The sequence below is a fragment of the Eucalyptus grandis genome, chromosome 11 (assembly GCF_016545825.1).
Source record: "Eucalyptus grandis isolate ANBG69807.140 chromosome 11, ASM1654582v1, whole genome shotgun sequence".
NCBI classification, from domain to species: Eukaryota; Viridiplantae; Streptophyta; class Magnoliopsida; order Myrtales; family Myrtaceae; genus Eucalyptus; species Eucalyptus grandis.
This window is the reverse complement of record NC_052622.1, coordinates 41,518,460-41,542,253: the sequence shown is the minus strand read 5'-3', so window position 1 is coordinate 41,542,253 and position 23,794 is coordinate 41,518,460. Positions and strand designations below refer to the sequence as shown.

Below are 23,794 nucleotides of genomic sequence, written 5' to 3'. Positions count from 1 at the left end.
ACATTTCTTGGCTGGGGAACAATTTTTTTTTCAGAAATAGTTCTTTTCTATTTCTATTCTGGGGAACAATTTCTATGTAAAAAAACCCGTTTGATAACTACACAAAATTTTTACTCTAGAAATAGAAAAAAATAGAAATGTGTTTGGTAAAAAACAGTTTATTTTTTATATTTATTTGTGTTTTATTTTTTCCGGTATACCGTGGCCACCGCCGGACGCCGTGCCGGCCGCCGCCGCCGCACGCCGCCGCCGGCCGAGCGCCGCCCGCCGACTCCCCCGCCGATCGCCGCCGACGCCCATCGGGCCGCCGTCGACCGCCGGCCGAGCGCTCCCGCCGACTCCCGTCGCCGATCGCCGCCGCACGGCCCATCGGCCGCCGTCGACCGCCGGCCGGCGGCGACAATCCCGGCGTCGTCCGGGCGGTGACCGGTGGCGATCGGGCGGCCGATGGGCGTCTGGCGATCGCGCTGGAGTCGGCGGGGCGCTTGGCCGGTGGCGGCGTGCGGGCGGCGGCGTCGGGCGGCGATCGTGGTCGACCGGCGGCGGCGGCGGCGGTCGGTTGGCTCCGGCGGTGGCCGCGGTAACGGTCGGCCGCGGCGACGGTCGATCGGCCTCCGGCCGTGGCGGCGTCGGCGGCGTCTCAGCCCGGTGACTGGCGGCGACGGTCGGTTGGCGACGGGCGGCGTCGTCCGGCGGTGACGGTGGCGGCGGTCGGTCGGCGACGGCGGCGTCTGGCGGCGTCTGGGCGGCGTCCGGCGGCGTCGGTGGCGTCCAGAAGGTGGCGGTGACCGGCGACGGCTCGATCGGCCTTCGGCGGCGGTGGACGACGGCGGGTGGTGGTCAAGGCGTCCGGCGGCGTCCGGCGGCGTCCGGCAGTGACCGGCGGTGACCGGCGACGGTCGATCGGCCTTCGGCGGCCGGTTGCCGGCGGCGGTCGGCCGGCGGCGGCGGACGACGGCGGGTGGTGGTCAACGGCGGTCAATGGTGGTTAGCAAGAGAAGAATAAAAGAAAAAAATTCACTTATTTCTTAAACTTGTTCCGGAACCGAAGCAACTTTTTTTTACTTCTCATTTCTATTCCAAAACCATTCCCGGGCTAACTTTTTGTTCTCGGGAATAAAAACTAATTTCTTTGTTATCAAACAGGTTTCTATTCTTTTTTTGTTCTGGGGAAGAGAAGAATAGAAATTTTTGGGCTGGGGAAGGTTACCATGCAGACCCTTATTCTCCCTCTTGGTATGGCAATAGGAGTTCCTGGCAATCTGTGGACATCCGGTGGTACTGATGCAATTATGTATTCGTATATGCAGGGTCATGTAATTCTTGGATGCCACTTCTAGAGGAGCTCAAGAATGTTGGAGAGTCACCGCACCGCACAAAAGCCTAAAGACAAGCATCTTATCACCATCAGTACACAAAGTTCTTTGATTGTTTCTCCTTTAAACGCGGAATACATTGTTTCAACTAATTCGAGGGAGTAAGACCATAACTCTTCGCCCTAATCTCTTTTCACGGGATCCTGCAGAACGAAATTTTACCCAAATTTAAATAAATAGAATCCAGAGAGAAAATAAATTCCAAGTTTAATTCGTCCTTATGTTTTTAAGCCCAGATATGATAGTGAGTAGACTTACAGTGGGGAAAAGAGATGGCCCTTCAAATTTACTATCGATGTACTTCATCAGATCAAGGGACTCTCCCATGACCTTGTTGTCATGTTCCAGAGATGGCACCTGATGCAATTAGTGAGAGAAGAAATGTTATCAGAGCAACAGAAATTTAACACCAACATGTCATGATGAGATGCACGCTAGTTGAATATGACTAGATTCCTTTCATTACTTCCTTCAATTCTTTACCCCTAGACGTGGCCGTGCAAAAGATTATTCATCCCCAGTTATTATTAAGAGTAATCTTTTGCTGAACGTTGCAGTGTCAAATGCAAGCATATGTTGCGCAATGAATGGTAGTGGATCATGGGACAGCGCGCGGCACGGTGCTGAATCTTTTAGTTCAATTCTCAGGGGAATTCTTAACAGAGTTCGTCAGATGACACAGGGCTCCGTACGGGAAAACTTGACTAAAGAGAAGGGGAGAGAGCAGTGCCTTGTTTACGGGGTAAACTTCCTCTGCGTACCAAGCAGGCTTGTCGGTGAGAGAGAGAGGGACCAACTTAATCTTGTCTTGCAGTCCCTACAACGACTCAACAGTCAGAAATACATTCACTATAGTACCCATGCAGGAGTTACAGAATAAAGGACAGAAAATCAGAAGAAAAGCAATAGCAAAGCTTGAGAGAGAGAGAGAGAGAGAGAGAGAGAGAGAGAGAGAGAGAGAGACCTTGCAATTCCTAGCTATCCATGCACGCTGGGCATAAGTGTTTCTGTAAGTTATATACAACCTACGAGACAAGGAGAAAGCCTCAGAATCTCATCGTCAAATGTTTGCGTGTTCCACAGTACAGTGCAAACAAAGCTGCAGATGCTACATAAATGCACTCATTCTTGAGATCTACCAAACAAAGGATAGAAAGCGCGAATTCTAATATATCCAAGCTAATCACGTATCAGGAGTACGTAGGACTTTTCATTACGTCCCATTAAAAAGCGCAAGTTTTCATCCAAATCTTTGCACTTTTACTGATTGTGCTGACGTACTTTTGAAGAGAAAATTTTTTGAGCCTGGTGTGATGTGGACAAGAGCTAGATGAATAAGAGGAAGGAAAGATGGGACATGTTAAGAGTTACAATGTGAGCACGACCTGGCAGTTCCATCAAAAAGAGGAGGTGGGCTTGAGGTAGAATCCAGTGGTTGAGGGAGAGTCTCTCTCCCTTTTCTGCATTAAGCAGGGCACCGAGAGAAAAAAGAGAGGAGAAAAGGCAGAACTTCATGTTGGAAACCAAATCCACGAAGTAAAATAAAATAGAACAAAAGAGGTAATCAGGTGAGACGAAGGGGGGTTCATCTTACGGATCAGTGGCCATTGTTGCAACTTTGGCCTAGCGTCTTGTGAAATTTGCGTGAAAGGCTAAGGCTTATGGATAATGGCCGCAATTCAAGATCATTGCGAGGTTGTAAGTGCGTGCCTCCATGTAATTTATGCATCACACAAGGAAGCGTTCAGATTGATTTTAATTTGATGATGTATGGCGACAGAGAGTTTGGTCGGCAATGAGGTCAGGTTTGTTCTATTTTTTATTTTTGATTGGCGTGTTTTATTTCCAGGGCATTATCATACATGCCCGATATCAATTGCTCAATCCAATCGGTATCCTCAATAATTCAATGCGATCATAGGGCATACACTCGGTCCATATATGATAAAGGGATGTTTGCACTACAAGTTACTAAAGTACAATTGAATTTTAAAACTTTCAAAAGGTATAATCAAGTCTCACAACTTATCAAATTGGTGCACTCGAGTCCTTCTATTAATACTATTGAATTGTCCAATGGAAAATGCAGACATTGCATTTGTAAATTAATTTTTGTCTCATACGTGGCATTTTTTTAAATTAATTTTCCTTCCAATTTCATTTAAATATTATTAAACAACTAAAATAATTAAAACAAAAATGGAAAAAAAGTAAAAGAAAAAGGCAAGGACTCACTAATGGCCATCGCTGCCCATTGTCGTCCCCACGCGAGGGTCAACGAACTTCGCTAGACCTAAGCAAGGCTCACCTAGATTTGGACGATGACAGCCCTTGCCTGGGATTATTGAGACTTACCGACCACAAAAAGAGCTGGCATTGATCTAGGGGAGCCACACTAGCCCCGTGCAAGGCTTGGCAAGGCGTCACCCTTGGCAAGCCTCACTAGCCTGGGCAAGGCGTAGCCAATCTCACCCAGATCTAGGTGCCCTCAACCCAGTTTGGGTGAGCCATTCCGGCCACTCGCCATTCCGGCCACTCGCTAGGGGCGGCGACCCCCCCCAGGTCGCGCCATAATGACATCTGCCTAGAGTCAGCAATCCCAGTTAGCCCCTCTGGCAATGGGCGAAGACAGAAGCGTCCACACTAGTCCGTATCCTTTTTTTTTTTTTTTCTCTTTTCTTCCTTTTTTTTATAAATATTTTAGTTTGTTAATATTATTTAAATAAGATTAGAAAAAAATTAATAAAAATGTCACATAAAAAAGAGAAATTAATTTAAAATTACTACGTCAAGCATTTTTACTTTAACAAATTGACGGTATTAATAGAATGACTCGGTTACACCAATTTGATAAATTTTAGAACTTGATTACATTTTTTGAAAGTTATATGACTTAATTACACTTTCGCAATAAGTTTTGAACTTGTGGTACACATATCTTACAATACACTTTCCCTTTCCATCTAAACGAAAAGTCTAAGCAACCATTGTCTAGATTTTAATCATATATCTAAATTTCGTGAAATTTTATATTGTATCCCACTGAAAAATAGTTCTTGTATAGTCGCACGGTTCAATCGCCGGGAGCACGTTTTTCACACACCATTATTTAAATGACATTTTTTTGGGTCTAAATTTGAATGACATTTGCACGTTTGGAAGTAAGAGCTCCGGGCGCCAGAGCTGATGCTGAATCAGGAAGCAGAGCAGGTCTACCGGAGCTGCAACCTGGGCACCGTGTAGATGGAGGATCGACCCATCGCCGAGTGGCTAGCTCGGGGAACAGCGAAAACAGCAGATCTCAAAATCGAGAAGTTGAAACACCTCAAATCTGGATTCCACCGCCGGAAGGAGCTTACAAGATCAACATAGATGGAACATACGCGCCTGGTTCGCTGAAGCACTCCTTTGCTTGCATCTGCCGAGATTCAGGTGGGAGGCTACTGGGAGGAGTCGCTGAATCGGTCAGCTTCCTCTCCCTTGATGATTGATACCCTAGCCTTATGAGAAGTCCTCAACTACTTCTTTTCTAAAAGACACGAAGTGTTTATTTTTTAGTCAGACAACTTGCAACTAGTCAAAGTCATAAATAGTTCGAATAGTTGAGTTGGGAGACTCAATCTTTTGTTAGTAAGTGTGAGGAAAGAATGAGGGCATTATCAAATATTCAAATAGTACACTGCTTTAGAGAGGCCAACCATATTGCAGATTAGATAGCCCAAGCCCACAAGAAAAATTACTTATCTCTAAATTGGGTCTTATCCTCTCATCAAACTCTGTTCGACCTTTTATGTAATGATGCTCATCTACCAGGCCTCTCATCTTTTGCTTAAATAATGAAATATTTCTGCTTTTGAAAAAAAAAAGTAGTCAAAACTTAAAAAAAAAAAAAAAAAAACCCTCAAAGCTGGTAGTCTGATTGATTAACGTCATAGTTTTTCATTCAAGCACGAAAACAGAACTTTCATCGGTTTCTGCTCGAGATTTAATATAAAACATTGAGTAGATGATGCAGATTTCATCAGCGGTGACGAAGGATGCCCCCAACTATTCCATGTCACGGAGGTGGAGAAAATTCAGAAATTTAGACAATTAGTTGAACAAGCGGAATGTGTACTTAGACCGTGATTTCTGAAGATACTTGGAGTGTGTTTATACCAAAAAAATGTCCAATCATTAATGATTATTGGCATGTAATTGACAATGTGAAGGAATTGATGGAAAGGGAGTCGACGGAAGTGAAGTCGACAATCTTGAATACAATAATCAAGATAATGGAGTCGAGAAAAATTATTAACGTAATTGAGTTTATGTAACCGTCGATAATCGACAAGAAGCGATAAAAGTAGACTCGACAGCTTCGTATGCAACCGTCAAAGCGTAGCAATGAAAAGAAAAATAAAAGGCGGTGAATATGCCATATGGGTATGTTTGGTCATCTGAGGAGGAAGGCAGATTGTCTTTCTTGGCATTATTTGGTCAATGGGACTAATGGCCGAATGGATATGAAAATGATGCATTATTGCATTCCTCTTAAAATGGACGAGTGACGACAAATGATTGCCAATTATTAGACCGAATGGATATGAAAATGATGCATTATTGCATTCTTATTAAAGTGGACAAGTGACGACAAATGATTGCCAATTATTAGACAAGAGTTCGTCGATGAGTGTGCTGACTTTGCAACAAGATGATCGATTCAAAGCGAGGATTAAATCAAGGCTCAGGCATGTGTAGACCCATTAGGGAAGATCGTGGAGAGCAGTTACAATGGGAAACGAACATGGAGAAATTTAGGTGCTGTTTTGAAGGACAGCTACTTTGAAAGAGAATCGACAATGTGGGAATATGGGGACAGGATTTTTGGAAGGGTGGACTTATAGTTACAATCACGAAGGAACTACTCTCAAATGGTTATGATAGAAGGTTTATAAATACCAAGTCCTCATCAATTGAAGAGGCACATTAACAATCAAAATGTAATCTTTCAATTATCTTTACTTTTATGCATTGCACTTTATTTTTCTTAGGTATGGCTTTTTGATTCACACCTTCAATTAAATTCGACGCGTATCTTTATCTCGGTTGTATTGGCGTCGATTCAATTCCAGCGTTACATCTTTGCATGTTCTCAAGTTTTGTTATCGATTAAATTCCGACAAAGTTGTAAATGCCCTAAATTGGTCGCACACTGGACAGGCTAAAAAAATCCTATTTTTGTCGAGTGTACACTTGTGCATGCCCAGCAAAAAACTCAAATGCCTTGCCGACGCCATCCTTCAAGCCTAGACCACCTAAAGGCACTGCAGTGCTTGCCTGTAGAGTGCAATTCATAAATTGACCAAAGAACCTCCAGAAGCGTAAACTGACTATGAAACGAAAGTGAATTACATCGACGCTCAAATCAGGTGTCTATAGCTTCGGCGTCATCCTTTTGGAAATTATAACTGGCGGGAAAGCAATTGACGATTCAAGAGCTGCGGAAGAACAAAACCTGGTTGCATGGGTAAAAGATGCTAATAGTCGATACCTATATTTTCCTTTTCAAACTGCAAAATGATGTTTCCATGTATGGAGTCTACTTAAAATCTGCCATTTAGTGAAATTTTCAATGAGAAAATCTCTAATGTCTGCACACATAATTAAAAGTTGAATGACATATAGAAGCAGTGAAGTGACATGCGTACAAATGTATTTGGTACAGCTGCAGTTGTGATGTAACTATGCTGTAGTAGCCTATGTGCTGGCAACATTTTGCATAAAGGTGCTGTCCTACGACGATTAATGCGTTTGACAATAGCTGGTGCGAGATTGCCGAGACTATCCAAATGATGAAAAAATGACTCATAACGTTGTTGGATATATCTTGTCCATGTTATTAAAGTTTTTGGTATTTACCATTTTCACCATATAATAATGATAAAAAAATTACTAGGAAAGTCCTAAACCTATTATAGTTATATCAATTCAGTTATAAACTTATTTTTTTGGTCAATTGAGTTCTAAACATTTTGCAATTATATTAATTCAGTTCATCCGGCCAAAATTAGCTGGTAGGCGCTAACGTAATGCGGTCACTGACGATAATTTTTTAGTAGTATTTTTTTTTTTTGTCTTTTTTTCTCCTCCCTCTTTCTCCCTCCTTCATGCTTTGGCTTTAGCGACCAGCCAGAATGGAAGGTTGGTCAATCGTCAGATTGAGGCAGCCAAGCGAGCTCACCTCTCCATCATTAGGCGAGCTAAGCTCACCTAGCCACTGGTGGGGCGAGTCACCGCCAGATCTGGCGAGGGCTTGCCTCACCGTCACTAGGTCTGGCGAGGCAAGCCTCCACCGGATCTGGCAAGGGCTCACCTTGCGGTTGTTGGGTGAGGACTAGCTCGCCCAAGCACTCACTAGATTTGGTGAGGGCTCACCTCGCCAAACCTAGCGACAACGAGGGGTCGCCCGTTAGTGGTTGGGCAAGCTCGCCCTCGCAAAGGGTCATCAAAGTTGGGTCGAAAATAGTTTGACTCATTTTTCATGAAATGTAAATTTGATAACCCATATCCAACTCAATCCATATTATCGAAACAGATTAATATTTAACTCAATTTAGGTCAATCCATTTCACCCATTTAATTTACTTTAAGCTCTTCATATATATGTTACTTGAATAAAAACTTCACATCAAATTTAAAAAGTAAATTAAACAATAAAAAATTAATAAAAAATAAAAAATGTGAAAAACCTTTAACTAAACCTAAGAAAACTTATTTCTTATGATTTTAAAAAAATAGTATTACTAAACCACTTTAATGCAATACAAATTTAATAGACAATTTTTATAATTTTCATAAAAACAAATTTTTAATTTTTAATTTGTTTAAATCGATTTTTAATTGTTTTTTTTTTTCTTTTGCTCTTTTCTTTTTAATTTCTTTCTTTTACCTCTTCTTTAGTGGCTACTGGCCATGACAACGGTCGAACCGGTCATAGGCGAGCTCGAGCCTCGCCAAACATTGGCAAGCTAAAGCTTGCACAATGCTAGCAAACTTAAGTCACCAGCTGGTTGCCGGCCATCCATAGTTAAGGAAGGAGGAAGAGGAAAGAAACAAAAGGAAAGAAAAAGAAAAGAAAAGAAAAATGAAATATAAAATATAAAATATAATTCTGATTTTGATTTTGATTTTTATGGAAAAAAAAAAAACATTTTAGGGGAAAGAGAGAGTGGGAGGCTTATAATGGAAATGGGTTTTTAAGTCCAATCCATTTAAGACCTATTTAACTAGTCTCTTCAAAATATAAGTGACTCATATATAATCCACTTCAAAATGTAAGTAGCTCATATGTAATCCATTTAAATCATAAATGAGTCATGTATGGGTTTAAGACCCATTTTGACACTTATACCCTCACCTAGAGACAGTGAGGTGAGCTCGTTCGACTGTCTTAGTCCGCTGATCGGCCAACCCTCCCCTCTAGCCGGTCGCCGAAGCCAAAGGAAGAAGGAGGGAGGAGGAAGAAGTTAAAGAAAGAAAGAAATAAATAAATAAAAGATTAAAAAAAATTAATAAAATAATCGGAAAAATAAAATTTTATTAAAAAAAAATTGTTGTCGGCGTGAACATCGACTAGCCAATTTTATTTGGATAAACCGAATTGACACAATTACAAAAGATTTAGAACTCAATTGACTAAAAAAATAAGTTTATGATTGAATTAGCATAATTGTAATAGATTTAAGACTTTTTTGATAATTTTCCCTAATAATAATGATGCTGCTAGTAATGATTATCATCATCATCAAATATTCACTCTATATCCTAATAACAACAACAACAACAGTAATAGCAACAATATTTAATTATTACTAGAGAAATTATAATGATGACTATAACATTTATATATAATTATCATAATGTTATAATTGAAGCATCTTGTATTATAATTGTTTCTATCGGTATCTTGTTATTATAATAATTATTTCATATGTTATTTTTAATATGATTTTTATTTTCATTATTGTAAAATTATCTCGGTAGCGTTAGTATCATTATGATTTCATATTTCTAGAAAAATTGCTATTAGTCTCTCTTAAAAGGTTTAAAAGCTACATCATCTCAAAGCTATCGGGGGCAGCTTTGTCGAAGCTTATGCAACTTTCTCTTTATTACTCCTGGTGACTTCATGTTGGATTAGTCTAATGCAATTTTCATCTGAAAAACTGCAGGCGAGACCATTGTTCAAAAATCGAAGAAAGTTTGTGCTCATGGCTGACCCGACACTCCAAGGTCAATACCCTCCAAGGGGGTAGTACCAAGCTCTTGCAATTGCTGCAATGTGCGTCCAGTCATCGCTGATGTCGTCACGGCTCTGACGTATCTTGCTTCCCAAAAATTTGATCCTGATGCCGAATCAACCCTGGGCAACCACTTCGCTCCTCTTACCCCTCCTAGAGGAAAGAAAGAAAGTTTCAAGAAGCTGAATGGTGGTAAAATATCAGATAGAGAGAAAACCAAGAAGATTAAGTGAGTCCCATGGTATCTGGTTCAGGACAGAACTTTTCTAGATAGAAGGGGTCTGAGGGTCACTCTTTGACCCAACCAATGCAGCTGCTGGTCCGAAGCGCTCTGTTTACTTTCGGAGCGATTACACTACAGATTACATTCTAGCGATCAAACCTAACTCCTTATTAATCGATGCCATCAATTAGATTTTTTATGGTTTCCCGTGGGGGTGGCTTCTGCACTTTCCCTGCCGTAAGTGTATGCAAGTGGCCTTGTAAGTAGTTTTACCACATTCTCGGCCCTTAGTCTCTCTGCCCCATGTATATAGCCTACATATTTCTTTGTGGCTTTCTCACAGATCTGCTATTCTTCCTTTAGCTGTGGTGCGGCCATGACCCTGATCTTACTAAATACATCATGTGTTTGATACCCGTTAGCCTTGTACTTTGGAGAGCAAGGAAACATTATCTGTCAGGAGTACACTTCGAATGTAATCTGACTTCTTTTTCAATGGCACTGGAGTGAATTACAGATCTGTATTCATGTATAATATCTTCGTTTTGGCTTCATTTGGTTTCAACAAGCTGCATGCACGCATTTAGTATTTGGTCTACAGTTTGCTTTTGCTTATATGGCTCGAGCATCAATCATTTCATGTTCAGTAACAATTGCTATTCGTGATTATCCTCGCATTTACATCGGAATTTTCCTTGGTTGTCTTTATATCTGAGTGGGTTACGCCAATTTGGTTCAGGGCTTTTCGTCATACTACCTTGAGTTCTAAAGTGATCAATCTTCCCTTCGCTTACTTTATTTCTAAAGTGATCATTCATTCCCCTACTAATCATTCCTCCGCATACTTTCCTTGTGTAATGTATTCATGTCGAAGACGAAAACCATCGCCAGCCTTGTTGTGGTCTCAAGTGATCAGAAGAGAAAAAAAGATAGCAATAACCAAATTAAAGAAGAAATGATGATGCAATCTCAAGTCTTTGATTGCACACATTCGTAGGTTAAAGCAGAAGTGACCGATACAGTACAATTATTTATCCAAATATTATTCAAGCCAGTAAGAATGCTATACAACATATAGGACCAAGACTTATAACGACCTTGGCAAAAAGTACAGCAGCATCTTGCAAAGTTGAAACTCTCGCACCCACCAGACACAGAAGAATTACAGCTGGTGTGCTCAGGTCTCAATGCTTCACCTGCAAAGTAGACTTCTTGTGAGAAGTAGACACTTATGAGTTGCTTAATTTCTGACAAGAAGATTTGTTGGCAAATGTGGGTGTATCAGAAGGAACGATACCAAGAAGTGTGTCTTGATATATGCAACGATGTCTTGAGGATCATATTTGGTCTGCGTGTATGCGTCGATCTTGTTCATCTCCTGCACAAAATCACTTGGTCTGGTGAGAATCTCTCAGCTTATTAAGTTGAGCACATTGTCCATGTATGAGCACAAGCAGTCACGTGTTCAAGTCGGTGAGTGCATGAATCCAAGTATACAAGAAAGGTGAACAAGAACTTCAGAATCCATGGTAACTTGTCGCATTGTTGCTGAGTTCGGCTTTTGGGACTGCTTAGGGCTTATGGTTTATATATAGAGCCCTTGGCCTTCTTTCTCATTTAAGTGCTGCTTGCCTTTTTGGATAGAAGGAAGTCATATGTGTGCCGAGTGCAATAAGTTTATATGAACAAAAGTTGGCGAATTATTACCTCTATCCAGGAAGCTAAGTTTGGCCTTCCCAACGTGATATCATGCTTCCACACATCTGATAAGAGTAACTGGATTCTTTCGACAATTGGTATGAAAGCTATGTCCACCTAAATCGTGAATCAGTTGTGGAAATAAGGATACAATTCAGTTGCAAAAAGCAACTTTTTCTTTTTGCAAGAAGGATGTGTACTATACTGTTGATAGTATTGTTTAATCATTTTGGCTGCAAATTAAATCTGTAAAAGGGGTGGCTTACCAAACTGAACTGGCCAAGGAAGAATGGCCCGTTGTCGAATTTCTGGAGGGCACGGTCTAAGTGATCGAGAGGAGGACCTGCCATGAAATTCAACATCAGTTTCATCTGAAAATGGACTCTTCAACATATGTTTCCATGTTAGTCTGGAGTTCTCTGAGTTCCTCAGCAAAGACTTTTTATTCTTAAGTCTTACCCAGTTCTTTGACTGTTTCTCCTTTCAATGCTGAATACATTGTTTCAACAAACTCGAGGGAGTAAGACCATAACTCTTCACCATAATCTCTTTTCGCAGGATCCTGCAGAATGACATTTTACCCAAATTTAAATAAATAGAATCCAGGATGAAAATAAAATGCGGGTTTAACTCATCCATACATTTTTAGCCCTAGAAAAAGAATGTGAGTAGACTTACAGTGGGGAAAAGAGATGGCCCTTCAAATTTGCTATCAATATACTTCATTATATCAAGAGACTCTCCCATGACCTTGTTGTCATGTTCCAGAGATGGTACCTAATGCAATTAATGAAAGAGAAGAAATGTGTCATCGGAGTAACAGAAAATTAATCACCAACTTGTCATAATAATAAGCACTCTCGCTGAATACAACTGGATCCCTTTCATTACTTCTTTCAATTTATCCTCAGTTATTAAGAGCAATCTTCTGCCGAACATTGTAGTGTCAAATGCAAGCACAAGTTGCATAATGAATGTGAGTGGATCGTAGGACAGTGCATGGCACAGTCCAATTTTTTAGTTCAATTCTCAGTGGAATTCTTAACAGAGTACAAAAAATGACAGCTCCGTACAGGAAAACTTGACTGAAGAGAAGGGGAGAGAGCAGTGCCTTGTCGACGGGGTAAACTTTCTCTCTATACCAAGCAGGCTTGTCGGTGAGAGAGAGAGGGACCAACTTGATCTCGTCTTGCAGTCCCTGCAACGACTCAGCAGTCAGTGCATACATTCACTATAGTAACCATGTAGGAGTTACAGAATAAAGGACAGAAATCAGAAGAAAAGCAATCGCAGAGAGAGAGAGAGAGAGACCTTGCAATTCCTAGTGATCAATGCACGCTGGGCAAAAGGGCTCCTGTAAGTTATATACAACCTACAAGACCAGGAGAAAGCCTTAGAATCTTGTTGTCAAATGGCTGGGTGTTCTACAGTACAGTGTAAACAGAGCTGCAGATACTGCATAAATGTACTCAGTCAAGAGATCTACCAAAAAAAGGATAGAAAGCACCAATTCTAATAGATCCAAGCTAATCACACATCAAGAGTACATAGGACTCTATTACATCCCATTAAAAAACACGAGTTTTCATCTAGTTTTTGCACTTTTATTGGTTCCGACCGACCACCCCATCATCTATAAAATGCATGAATGTGACATACTTTCAAAGAGAAAAGTTTTTGAGCCCAATGTGATGTGGATGAAAGCTAGATAAATAAGATTAAGGAAAGATGGGACATGTTAAGAGTTACAATGTGAGCATGACCTGGTGGTTCCATCAAAAAGAGGAGGTGGGTTTGAAGTAGAATCCAGTGGTGGAGGGAGAGTCTCTCTCGCTTTTCTGCATTAAGGCATCAAGAGAAAAAGAAAGGAAAAGGTAGAAGTCCATGTTGGTAACCAGATCCATAAAGTAAAGTAAAATAGAACAAAAGAGGTAAATAGGTGAGATGAAGGTGGGTCGTCTTACAGATCAGTGGCCATTGTTGCACTGTCTTGTGAAGTCTTAGCGAAAGGTTTAGGGCTTATGGAGAATGATATAGTGGTCGCGATACAAGATCATTGCGAGGATGAAGTGTGTGTCTGCATCTAATTTATACATATCACTTGAGGAAGTGTTTGGTTTGATTTTTACTTTGATGAGGTATGGCAATTGCGAATTGGTAAGCAATGAGGTCAGGTGTGTTTTCAAGACATTATTGTCCACACCCGAACAGTTACCGTTCAATCCATAATGGGTATCCTTACAATTGGTCCATATATAATAAACCTTTCCTTTTGATTTTATAGTCTAAGTATGAACAATCTTTGTCTAGACTCATTTTACTGGATCTAATAAATCACATATCGAAATTTCGTAAAATTTCATAGTGTATTCAACTGAAAAATAAAAGTTTTGTTATGGCCGCACAGTTTACACACCAGGAGTATGTTCACCGAATCACCATTTCAATGACTTTTACACGTTTGGAAGTAATCAAAACTCAAAGCAGGCAGTCTGATTGATTAACGCCATGGTTTTTCATTCAAGCACGTAAACAAGAACTTTCATCGGTTTGTGCTCAAAAGTCAGGGCTGCTCTAGATCCCAGCTTAATATAAAACATTAAGCAGATGCTGCAGATTTCGTCAGTGGTGACGTAAAACGCCCCCAGCTTTTGATTCAAAGGGAAACCCCTCGAACCCATGCCACGATTCGCCCCATCCGCACGTGAAATATTCAGCATTCAACCTTATACTTTAACATCATTCCTCTGGCCAAAAAGTTTCAATTTGCACTCAATTTAAGTAAGTGTGAATAAACGCATGCCATTTTTTCTAAAGCAATTAGGCTGCACCGGAGTCGCAGAAACCTCTACAGCTCAAGCCACAGTTAAAGGGGGTTCTTGGGGGTCCACCGATATCACGAGCATCGTTGTTGTAATTCCTATGCAAAGTTTCGTCATATTAAATGGTTACAAGGTTTATGATCAACGGGTGAGATTCTCTCCTTCGATCCAGTGGGCACAACCTCCCCAAGGATTAATTCAACCTTTTTCCAAACACGAAGCATCTCGACTTTTTTCCACGAGGAAGTGTTCCCTGAGCTTGGGGTTCAGCATAAAGCAAAGCAACAAATTTCTTGGCATCAACACTTAAAAAGAATTGTGCATGCAGTACACAAAGTTCTCTAGACATTTTATTCAAATACCTGAACAGTAACCAAGAAACGCATTGTATAGTGAAGGCTTCATGTACGCTTCACCAATCAGTGTAAAAGCGCTCTTCTACTTCGCAATTTGAAGCATTGAGCCAGTTACACAAGTGAATTCAACTTATCAACTATGTTTTCTATCTTCACTTCCTCACTTATTCTCCCTCTTGGTATGGCAATAGCAGTTCCTGGCAATCTGTGGACATCCGGTGGTACTGATGCGTATTCATATATGCAGGGTCATGTAATTCTTGGATGCCTCCCAAAGATACCACCACTTCCAGAGGAGCTCGAGAATGTTGGAGAGTCACCGCACTGCACAAAAGCCTGAAGACAAGCATCTTATCACCATCATGTTCATGAGAAATGACAGTGGACATACAGCAGGTAAGCCGAAGATGAGGCTGTAAAGTCTCCTAGCCACTATCCAAGTGCACCTTGCCTCCGAAGGGTGAAGAATGTGGAAGAAATTTCTCTTTCAAAACAATCTTGCTCTCCAGAGACTGAAAGTAATCCGTTCTTTGGCAATGACCAGCACAGTTTTGGAGATGCATAAAGTCACGACTCTCATGTCACAATAAACAAAGGATGGCTGGATGTGTGAAATGAAGGAGCACTGGTTACTCAGACGCAACGTTAACAAGCAGATTTCTCACCTGAGGCAGCTGTATACTTAAACTGCATCTTTGGCTAATTGGATTTCTTGAGAAGACTTAAAAGTACTCCAGCACTTAAGCATGTTGCTACAACACCAAGAGAAGCCTCTGTCGAAACATGAAAACCTGCCACGTAAAGCATTTAGCTATTCCTCTCAATAGCAGACATCACATGGAAAACAAAACAGAAGCCCAAAAAGGCGTACCAAAATAATCTAGGATCATTTTACACCCGATGAAGCCCAGCACAACGGCAATGGATGGCTGAAAGAAAAAAATTCAAAAGAAACCCAAATGAACTAACTCAAAGAGAAAGCACAGAAACTCATATATTGTATGAAATGCAGCTGTTGCAAAACACAATATCAAGCTAGAAATTTCACAGAACATGGATGCCATACATTCTTCCTATCTAACATTACTGCAAACAATTAGTATAATAACATAATACTATCATACTAGATAATGATATTCATTTTAACTATTGTAATTATCATACTATATAAGTGGCCCTATGGATGGTGAAAAGTGAACCACAAAGAACAGCTTGATGAGAAAAATGGAGGAGAATAACCAAGTCATATGCAATCCTTTTTCTAGCTCAAATAAGGGAGCAGAATTATTAATTATTAATGAGTATAATCTTGTAAGGAAGCCTTTGATCATAGTATAATCAATTTATTAAAAATGTAATTACATTAATTATTGATATCGTTAATTCTTATTTGTTCACTATTATTAATATTATCCCACTACTGGAGAGGGATATTTTGTGAATACTCCAATACATAATAACCCATAATAAGCATGTAAGGCAGTACAGCAACCAAAAGTGCAGTAAGCTAATTTAAACTATCCACCAAAGTGGCAATTGAAGACAACCCTAAAGACACAGAAATTAACCCAAAAATAAAAATGATCCTATAACTTTGATCGGTATTCCATTGCCTCAAAGTAAAGACTCCATAATGAACTCAGTAGCATAAATCACGCTTTCAAGTTTCAACGCACCTTGATCCTCATAGCAATGTGTAATTAAATACACATCTCAAGGTTATTCAAGTCTGCATGCTTTCTGACATGTGAATAGATCAACTATCTCTTTTGAAGGATATACATATAAAGAGACCAACTTGAAGGTGAATCACAACCAGGACATGCAGAAGCTCACTATATTTGGATAGCGATGCATAATATGCACCAATCCAGCAAGAATCACAAATAAAGCGCCTTGGCTATTAGACAACACATGATTTAGATGATAAGATTACCATCACAAGGTGATCACACGGGACAGTAGAGCCAGCAGCCTAATGTGAAACATTGATTCACACTTTCCAAGAAGAATTTTAATTTATTTTTTAGAGATAACGCATACCACAAAATAAAGGTTTCTTAACATTCATCAGACAGAGAAAGCAATTGCTCAATAGTTCTCTGTCCTAGGAGTATTTTACATAAACTTTTCTAGCTTATGGTGCAGTCTGGGCCCCAATGATTACACGGAAGTTCACAACATGAAACATTAATTGAGTTATTTATAAATAAATAAATTAAAGAAAAAAAAAAACTTGTCTTCAGTCTTGCTAATCCGATGGTGGACAAGTAACTATTGTGAAGTGAAGATGGCATGGATTAATACCTGAGAAGTCTTAATACTTGTGTAATTCCGTCCTACAACTTTCCAGCAGAGCAATTAACTGCTAAATCTTTTAACATATTATCAAGTGATACCTGTTAAAAATCTGATAAAAATCCTGACTCCAGCATTGCTCCGCACAGCCATGTATGATTCCCTCAAGTTTAATAGATGGAGTTGCAAAGGACTTGATTGAAAATTTTTTGAGTTTTAGGAATAAATCGCTCCATTAAAAAAATTTGAAGGCTGAATTGTTTTCTGTCATGCACAAGTTTTAGAATTCTTAGTACACCTATTTTAACGATGATACATAGGTGTCTTCAAAGAAAGCATCACACAAGCACACAACTTACATCCTGATAAATATGTAGGACATTAAGTAATGAGAAAATTTTGCAGATATCACTAAATCCAGGCAGACAAGTAATATATCTTTACCTGTAAATATTCCAAGTCTGACATACCCTCAGAAATGAGTCTGTAAAGTGACCTTAAACCTACAATTGATAAAAACAAAAATTATTTTCCCAGCCATAAAACTCCATAAAGGAGTTCATTCAAAGAACAATGCACTACGTTATCCTCCTTTCTCATCCAGTCAATAGTAGAGATATTTTTAAGCATGTTTTTCCACATATGTATACATCAAACTGCGTATAGTGATATCCTTGCTCAGAAGTAAACATGGTACCTATTGGAGCTAAGAAAATCAAGCTTGAGTAAAAGCTTTTAGTCATCACAGTCATCCAATTCAAAATATTCAGAAAAAGACTGAAAATACAAGGTTTTATCTATACATGCTGGATAGAGCACATATTTTACTGCTCCAGCAAGAGCAGTTCACATAAAACAATAAGCATTTACAAGAATCAACAAAAAGTCGATACTGTCAGAATTACCTAATATTGCAAACAGATTAGATGTGAACACAATGAAAGGATCCCGTGTAACACCAAAAACTGCCGGTATTGAGTCAACCTAAAAGAGATTAAATCCATCAATGCTTCCACACAACATTTAGTGGGAAAACCCATGCGTGCAAGTGTGCATACAATCTGCACTGCCAGCTGCATGCATATACATTGTTTGAGGATATAGACATGTTAAATATGCATGTCTACTAAGAGAAACAGAGAAGGAAACATACTGCAAATGCTATGTCACTGAGCTCAATGACCGCTACTGTGAGAAGCAAAGGAGTGGCCTGCCCAAAATGTGTGATGCCTGTTAATAATAGAATCCAGATTAAGAAATCCTGTGAAATGTCTATAGATTTTTAGAGATGCCACAGAGATATACATTTTAAGAACCTGCTTATGCATCTCACACAGTTTAAGAATGGAATGTTCCACAGCAAATACTGGCATAGTTACCAAGTGATGCCAACAAACAACCGAAAGCTAGCACAACTAACTGCAGATGTTATGAAGACTTACTTTCCACAAGCCATTCTGATTTGTAAAAAATCGGTCACCGTCATAGCTACCTACAAGAGGAAACAAAAAAATTTAAGCTCCTCTTCAAGCGGATATAGAAAAATAAACCATCAAAGGAACAAAACTAAAACTAGCTTAAGTTCACGAAAAATCTTCAAATATATGCTCTTTTAAGACTTAATATAGTCTTCTACAGAATTGCATCTACTACTTTATTGTGCAGAACGTGCACTGTTGATTTTTATAGAAATTCTTCTTCAGATAGAGAGATGCATTGATGATCTTTCATTAGAGATTGGTAAACTAAACAGATGGTGGATCATGATCTATTACCAAAAGGAAAAGAGAGACTTCATATACACCGACATACTAAAATTCAGCAAAAATGCAGTATCATCCCTGACCTATAAGGGCTGTTACATTTTATCCCTAAAGTTAAAAAAGTGAGACTTTTCTTAATGATAAATAAGATTTCACTAAGAAGGTGCCACCAAGAAGGTACCGAGGGTGTACTAGCCCAATACAAAATGCTTCAGATTGAAGCTACACATATACAAAATTATACACAAAAGACAATTTCTAACATGTTCAACAAAACAGATGTAACAAATGTAACTTTCCCGCCATACCAAAAGTGAAAAGAGTAAAACCAATCATCACTACAAGAAATCACAAGAGGATTCAACTCCTTGAAATGCACTATTGTTCCAATAAAATAAGGAGAGGAATTGTCTCAGTAATCTGTTTCTTTCCAATGCACAAACCCAGTCCCTCTCCAAGCCCAAACTTCGGGTCGCACTGAGCCTGAGACCACTGAATTTACTCCAAAACTTTCAAGAACTGTAGTGTCAATCTTTCTGATCTAGGTACAATGAAAAAAGTAAGTAATTCACTCTCTTCTTCAGTCTTGCACAGAAAAATACCTAACAGCCAGTATTATTTCCTCTCTTCTGAATATTATCCAAAGTAAGAAAACGTCCCCAAGCAGCTTCCCAAGCAAAAAAAAGAACCTTCCATGTAAACTTGACTAGACTTTCAAAATGTAAAACTTCACTAACCAAGACTTTCATATCTATGGGTTAGTGTGGTCTATCAGCTATTTGTTCAACATTTATGATAAAAAAAATGCTTAGGTCCAATTTTAGTCCTCCGAAATGTCAATATTTTGGCAATTGAGTCTTGGACTTTATATTGGTGCAGTGAAATTGTTCAGAAATTAGCCATTAATAACACTGTCAAATTTTTAATGTGACATTACTAACAAGCATATCAAAAGATTTCCTTGTGGAGATCAGAAAACAGAAAATAATGTTTAAAAGAAAAAAATGAAACCCAACAGAGAGGCTGGTCGCAAACTAACTGTCCCCCAGCTACCAGCAAGAGTCATTGACCCTCCCTGAGGGACTCAGGCAAGGGTTAATATTAAAAACCAAGGGAGGGTCACGGATCCTCACCCAATCCCTCTCTCTAGATTCATTTTTTCTCCTTTTTTTCTTTCTATTGCTCTGTGCTTTGTGAATATGGTGCCTCAACTTAACATGACAATTTAAACATGTCAGCGATTGGATATAGATGAACATCGACAGAAGGACTTAATTGCGTGAATAAGTAGTGCCAGAAGACTTAATTGCAAAAGAAAACAAAGAAAGGGAATGAAAAAAAAAAAGAAAGTAAAATATGACTTTACCCATAAAATCATTTTAATAGTTTTGCTATACCAATATTTTTGTCATCAACCCCCCTCCCAAAAAAAAAACAAAACAAAAGAAAAAAAACAGGTGAGCAAATATGAATTGACAAAAGAAGTTTTCGCAGAGGGGAAAATTTTCATAGGGTAGCAAGGGTATTAGACTATAAGTAGGTTACTAATTCATAGATAAAGCTAGAATTCCTCGCAGATGAAATTCAAGGATAAGGCCAATTATACTCATAAAATAATATATAGAACCAAACAATATGGAAAAGGCCTTCACTCAGTTCAAAAAAAAGAAAAAAAAATAGAACAAACCACTGATACACTAGTGGCAAGCACAAGTCAAGAATAGCAAACTCAAGTATCAGGAGTAACACTAAGGGGAAAAAAGGAAATTATCTGATAGGCAAAACATTACTTGTGACCGGGATAAATTTCTGGCATGTCTTCACTATAAAGTTGTCAGATAGGTCGCTGTCATCTTCTTCACTGGTGAACAGCTATCATGGAAGAGAGAAATTTCTATTGGTTAGAGAACTGAGGATGAAAAGTTGTAAGGAAGAATGCACTAGAAGATAAGTGTGAAAGGAATTATATAATAGCACAATATCAGGCGAAGGAGGGCCTTACAGCAAAAAAAAACAGAATAAAATAAGTCGTTTTTTTTTCTTTTAATTAGCTGTTTTTCAAGAGAAAGACGGTAGTCGTCACCAAGTTTCTTCAGATATTTTTGCAAACGACATCCAGAATTGGTTCTCTTGCTTAATCCTAACTCACAAGAGAAATAGCTGAGCTCTAGTTCAGCCTTGACAAGAACCTAAAGAATTCACAACTGTGAGTTGTGCTCTTTTTTGTTCAGATAAAAAACCTATATGGATCATCAACAGTTGTGACAGAAAAGTGAAAAAGGCATGTCATGATTACATTGCAGGAATTTTCAAGATGAAAAAGGTACCTTAAATGACGAGTACAGAAGTATTGCAGCCAGAAATAGGTTTACTCCCTCAAACCTCTGGAACAACATTGTAGAGTATCAATAATCATCCCAATAAGAATCTTGTTGAGTAATAAAAGTCGCATGGGGACCCAAGTATAGGGCCGATAAATAATAACCTGTAGTGTGGCTGACCCAAGTAATATTAATGTCAGACGAAAAATTATCGCCCCAGCAATGCCATAGGAAAGTACCCTGTTCTGCTTTCATTAATGCAGGTCAAATGATGAGATGATCAGGGTAACGAACAAAGTGAGGAATGTAATACAAACACTTAAACCATCCGTAGAACGAGAACGGGAATGGTCAGAGGTTAACAAAGCACCTGATACATGATTGGCACTTTGAAGTACTTGAAAACAAGAACAAAGACAAACAGATTGTCTACAGACAAACTCTGCTCCAATATGTACCTGAAATCAGTGCATCCATGTTACCAAGGTGGAGAGAACTCAGAAATTTAGACAAAATTAATTGAACTAGTGGAATGCGTGCTGAGACTATGATTTGTGAAGATGCTTGGAGTGACATATGAATATAACAGATTTTCAGAGTCAACTAAAGGTAACAGCAGACCAACATTTCAAAATCAGAATGAAGTCTCTTCAATCTTGGTGTCATTAATTCAGAAGTAAGCCAATGTCATCCAAACAATAAGGCTTCAAAGCAAGGCAAAAAACCATGAGACCTGTGGCAGTAAAGTGAAGAAACAAGGAATAGCACAAAATTGAGAAAAAAGGAGAAAATGCTTGGAAGGCTGAGTTCTTAGGTAATCAACAATAAAGAGGAAATTGCTCTTGCTTTGCACAGTATTTCTTCTAGATGCTAATGGGTACCTATCTATGTACTTTTTATGAGCACTAAAAAATGTGCAATGCCCTAAGTGGTCACACTTCAGATAGGCTACAAGAAAACTAGTCTTGTCAAATGTATACTTGTGCATACCCAGCGAAAAACTCAGATGCTTTGCCAACACCATCCTTCAGGCCTAGACCAACCCCAAAAGCCACTGCAGTGCTCACCTGTAGAATGCATATCATGAATTGACCAAAGGAGCTCCAGAAGCATAAACTGACTATGAAACGAAACTGAATCAAACTCACACATAGAGCAACAGTTCTGACAGATGAGACAAAGTTTTCTTTCTCCTGATCCCTTTTCTTTGGCAATTGACGCTGATCGACATTGTTTATGTCATTGTACAACTCGCTCTTTTTTGCATCTCCTGCATCGCTCGATGAAGGGAGATTGCTAATTAGGAACAAAAGCTTTTTGAACTGGCTACAAATGCATGACTTGGTGCAGGGACATTGAACATATCAGCTTTGCTAGAAGAACCCGGCCAAGTGCCCTTCACAACAAATAGCTCCATAATATCTAGTATTAACATCTGATAGTATCCTATACTCTCGAAATGCCTCCAGTGCCAGGAGTAAGCACTATAGAGGAAATCAAACATATATTGAAAGGGCCCATTTCTGCAGCCACCCCAACAAATACTCGTGTAATTAGGGGAACTTGGGGTGATGCACAATTCTTCCATAATATAACACACGGCACATCAAAATTCACGACACAAGTTTAGTAGTACTCTCAAGTCGGACAGTTCAAGGCCATCATTATTTAGGAAACTTATCGACACAGGTAGGTACACAGAACACGCGCATAACACGAGCGATTCACTAGGAGCCAGTGCCGCAACACCGAAATCTCACCGGAGGTGGACAAATCGTCCTCCTGCTCAGTCTTCTTCAAGCAAGAGACCGGAGCGCAGTGGCCGTGGCGAGTTCGAATATCTGCAAAACCAAGAAAAAAGAAGATAAATCAAATCCAATTGAGACCAGTCAAAGAAAGCTGACGCGGGCGCGGGTAGCGATGAAGGAGAGACCTGCGATCAGAGCGGGAACGCGAGCGCAGGGGGACCGAGACGAGAGCTGAAGCGACGGCGACGGCGACGGCGACGGCGACGGGGAGGAGAAGGGACGGGGGCTCCGCGCGCAGCTCTGGAGGGCCGAAGCGAGTCCCATGGCTTCCGATCGGAGGGTCGTCGTCAGAGCTTCGACGGCGAGGAGGTGGAGACGAGTCGGAGTCCGTTCTTATCCATAGAATTCCGCGAGAGAGAAGAGCGACGGGAGATGCTGTGCACCGCGCAGCGCAGGTTATGGTTTCGCAGTCGCAGGGTCCAGTGGCCAGGCCAGCACGAGAAGCTCTGTCCTGTTGCGGCCTAAAGGAGAATTGAACGAGGACGACCGTTCATATTTTTTTTTTGGTAAAGAGGACGACCGTTCATATTTTGAAGTTTGTTTATCCACAATTTAGGCGTGTTTGCTAAAGATTATGTTATCGGGAGTAAATTTTGATTAGAAATGATTTTTTTTTTTTGTTCTGTTCCTAGGAACTGATTTTAAGTAGTCGTTTGGTAACAGTTCAAAATTTCTAATTCTGGAATAGAATTACGTATGGTAGTGTCTTCATTCATTTTTTTTCAAATCAATTTTTTAAAAATTTTTAAATAATTTTTTTTTCCTTTTTCTCCTATTTTTCTTATTCTTCTTGTGGTCGATTGTCGGACCGATGACTAGCCGAGATGAGGGTCGGCAACCTCATCGG

General features: G+C 39.8%; 2 protein-coding genes across 7 annotated transcripts; both read right to left on the bottom strand.

Moving 5' to 3' along the window:
* Positions 1 to 1,226: 1,226 nt before the first annotated feature.
* LOC104426522 (thylakoid membrane protein TERC, chloroplastic) lies at positions 1,227 to 23,411 on the bottom strand. Of its 5 annotated transcripts, none has more exons than XM_018865246.2 (15): positions 23,073 to 23,410; positions 22,900 to 22,980; positions 22,288 to 22,409; positions 22,130 to 22,206; positions 21,510 to 21,597; positions 21,304 to 21,384; positions 21,146 to 21,202; positions 20,609 to 20,690; positions 18,498 to 18,547; positions 18,209 to 18,265; positions 17,961 to 18,039; positions 17,500 to 17,558; positions 15,629 to 15,686; positions 15,423 to 15,548; positions 1,227 to 1,383 (listed from the first exon to the last, which is right to left on the bottom strand). In XM_018865246.2, the coding sequence occupies exons 1-14, from the start codon at positions 23,209 to 23,211 to the stop codon at positions 15,457 to 15,459; spliced, it is 1,122 nt and encodes a 373-aa protein (XP_018720791.2). In that variant the 5' UTR covers positions 23,212 to 23,410; the 3' UTR covers positions 1,227 to 1,383; positions 15,423 to 15,456. The 5 variants fall into 5 exon arrangements, 3 of the variants coding, with proteins under 3 accessions (XP_018720791.2, XP_010037904.2, XP_039161613.1); XM_010039602.3 differs by lacking the exon at positions 1,227 to 1,383 and adding an exon at positions 14,676 to 15,093 and having other exon boundaries at positions 23,073 to 23,408; XR_005547898.1 differs by lacking the exon at positions 15,629 to 15,686 and having other exon boundaries at positions 23,073 to 23,411.
* On the bottom strand, positions 10,838 to 13,657 carry LOC104426521 (glutathione S-transferase L3). 2 transcript variants are annotated; one of them, XM_039305680.1, is made up of 10 exons: positions 13,544 to 13,657; positions 13,343 to 13,417; positions 12,891 to 12,951; positions 12,691 to 12,777; positions 12,258 to 12,356; positions 12,039 to 12,141; positions 11,846 to 11,922; positions 11,589 to 11,696; positions 11,179 to 11,259; positions 10,838 to 11,089 (listed from the first exon to the last, which is right to left on the bottom strand). In XM_039305680.1, exons 1-10 carry the CDS (start codon positions 13,555 to 13,557, stop codon positions 11,066 to 11,068), a joined length of 729 nt encoding a protein of 242 aa, XP_039161614.1. In that variant the 5' UTR covers positions 13,558 to 13,657; the 3' UTR covers positions 10,838 to 11,065. The 2 variants fall into 2 exon arrangements, with proteins under 2 accessions (XP_039161614.1, XP_010037903.1); XM_010039601.3 differs by having other exon boundaries at positions 10,838 to 11,077.
* Positions 23,412 to 23,794: the final 383 nt, after the last annotated feature.

Excerpts from the sequence above, each read along its gene's own strand:
- LOC104426521 (XM_039305680.1), bottom strand. Across the intron at positions 12,142-12,257 it reads GGCCATCTCTTTTCCCCACT|GATCCTGCGAAAAGAGATTA; the intron begins GTAAGTCTACTC and ends GTCATTCTGCAG. Across the intron at positions 11,260-11,588 it reads ACTTAGCTTCCTGGATAGAG|GAGATGAACAAGATCGACGC; the intron begins GTAATAATTCGC and ends GATTTTGTGCAG.
- LOC104426522 (XM_018865246.2), bottom strand. The coding sequence starts at position 23,211 with ATGGGACTCGCTTCGGCCCTCCAGAGCTGCGCGCGGAGCCCCCGTCCC. Across the intron at positions 20,691-21,145 it reads TTCTGTACTCGTCATTTAAG|CTGTTCACCAGTGAAGAAGA; the intron begins GTACCTTTTTCA and ends CTTCCATGATAG. Across the intron at positions 17,559-17,960 it reads TAATCTGTTTGCAATATTAG|GTTTAAGGTCACTTTACAGA; the intron begins GTAATTCTGACA and ends TATCAATTGTAG.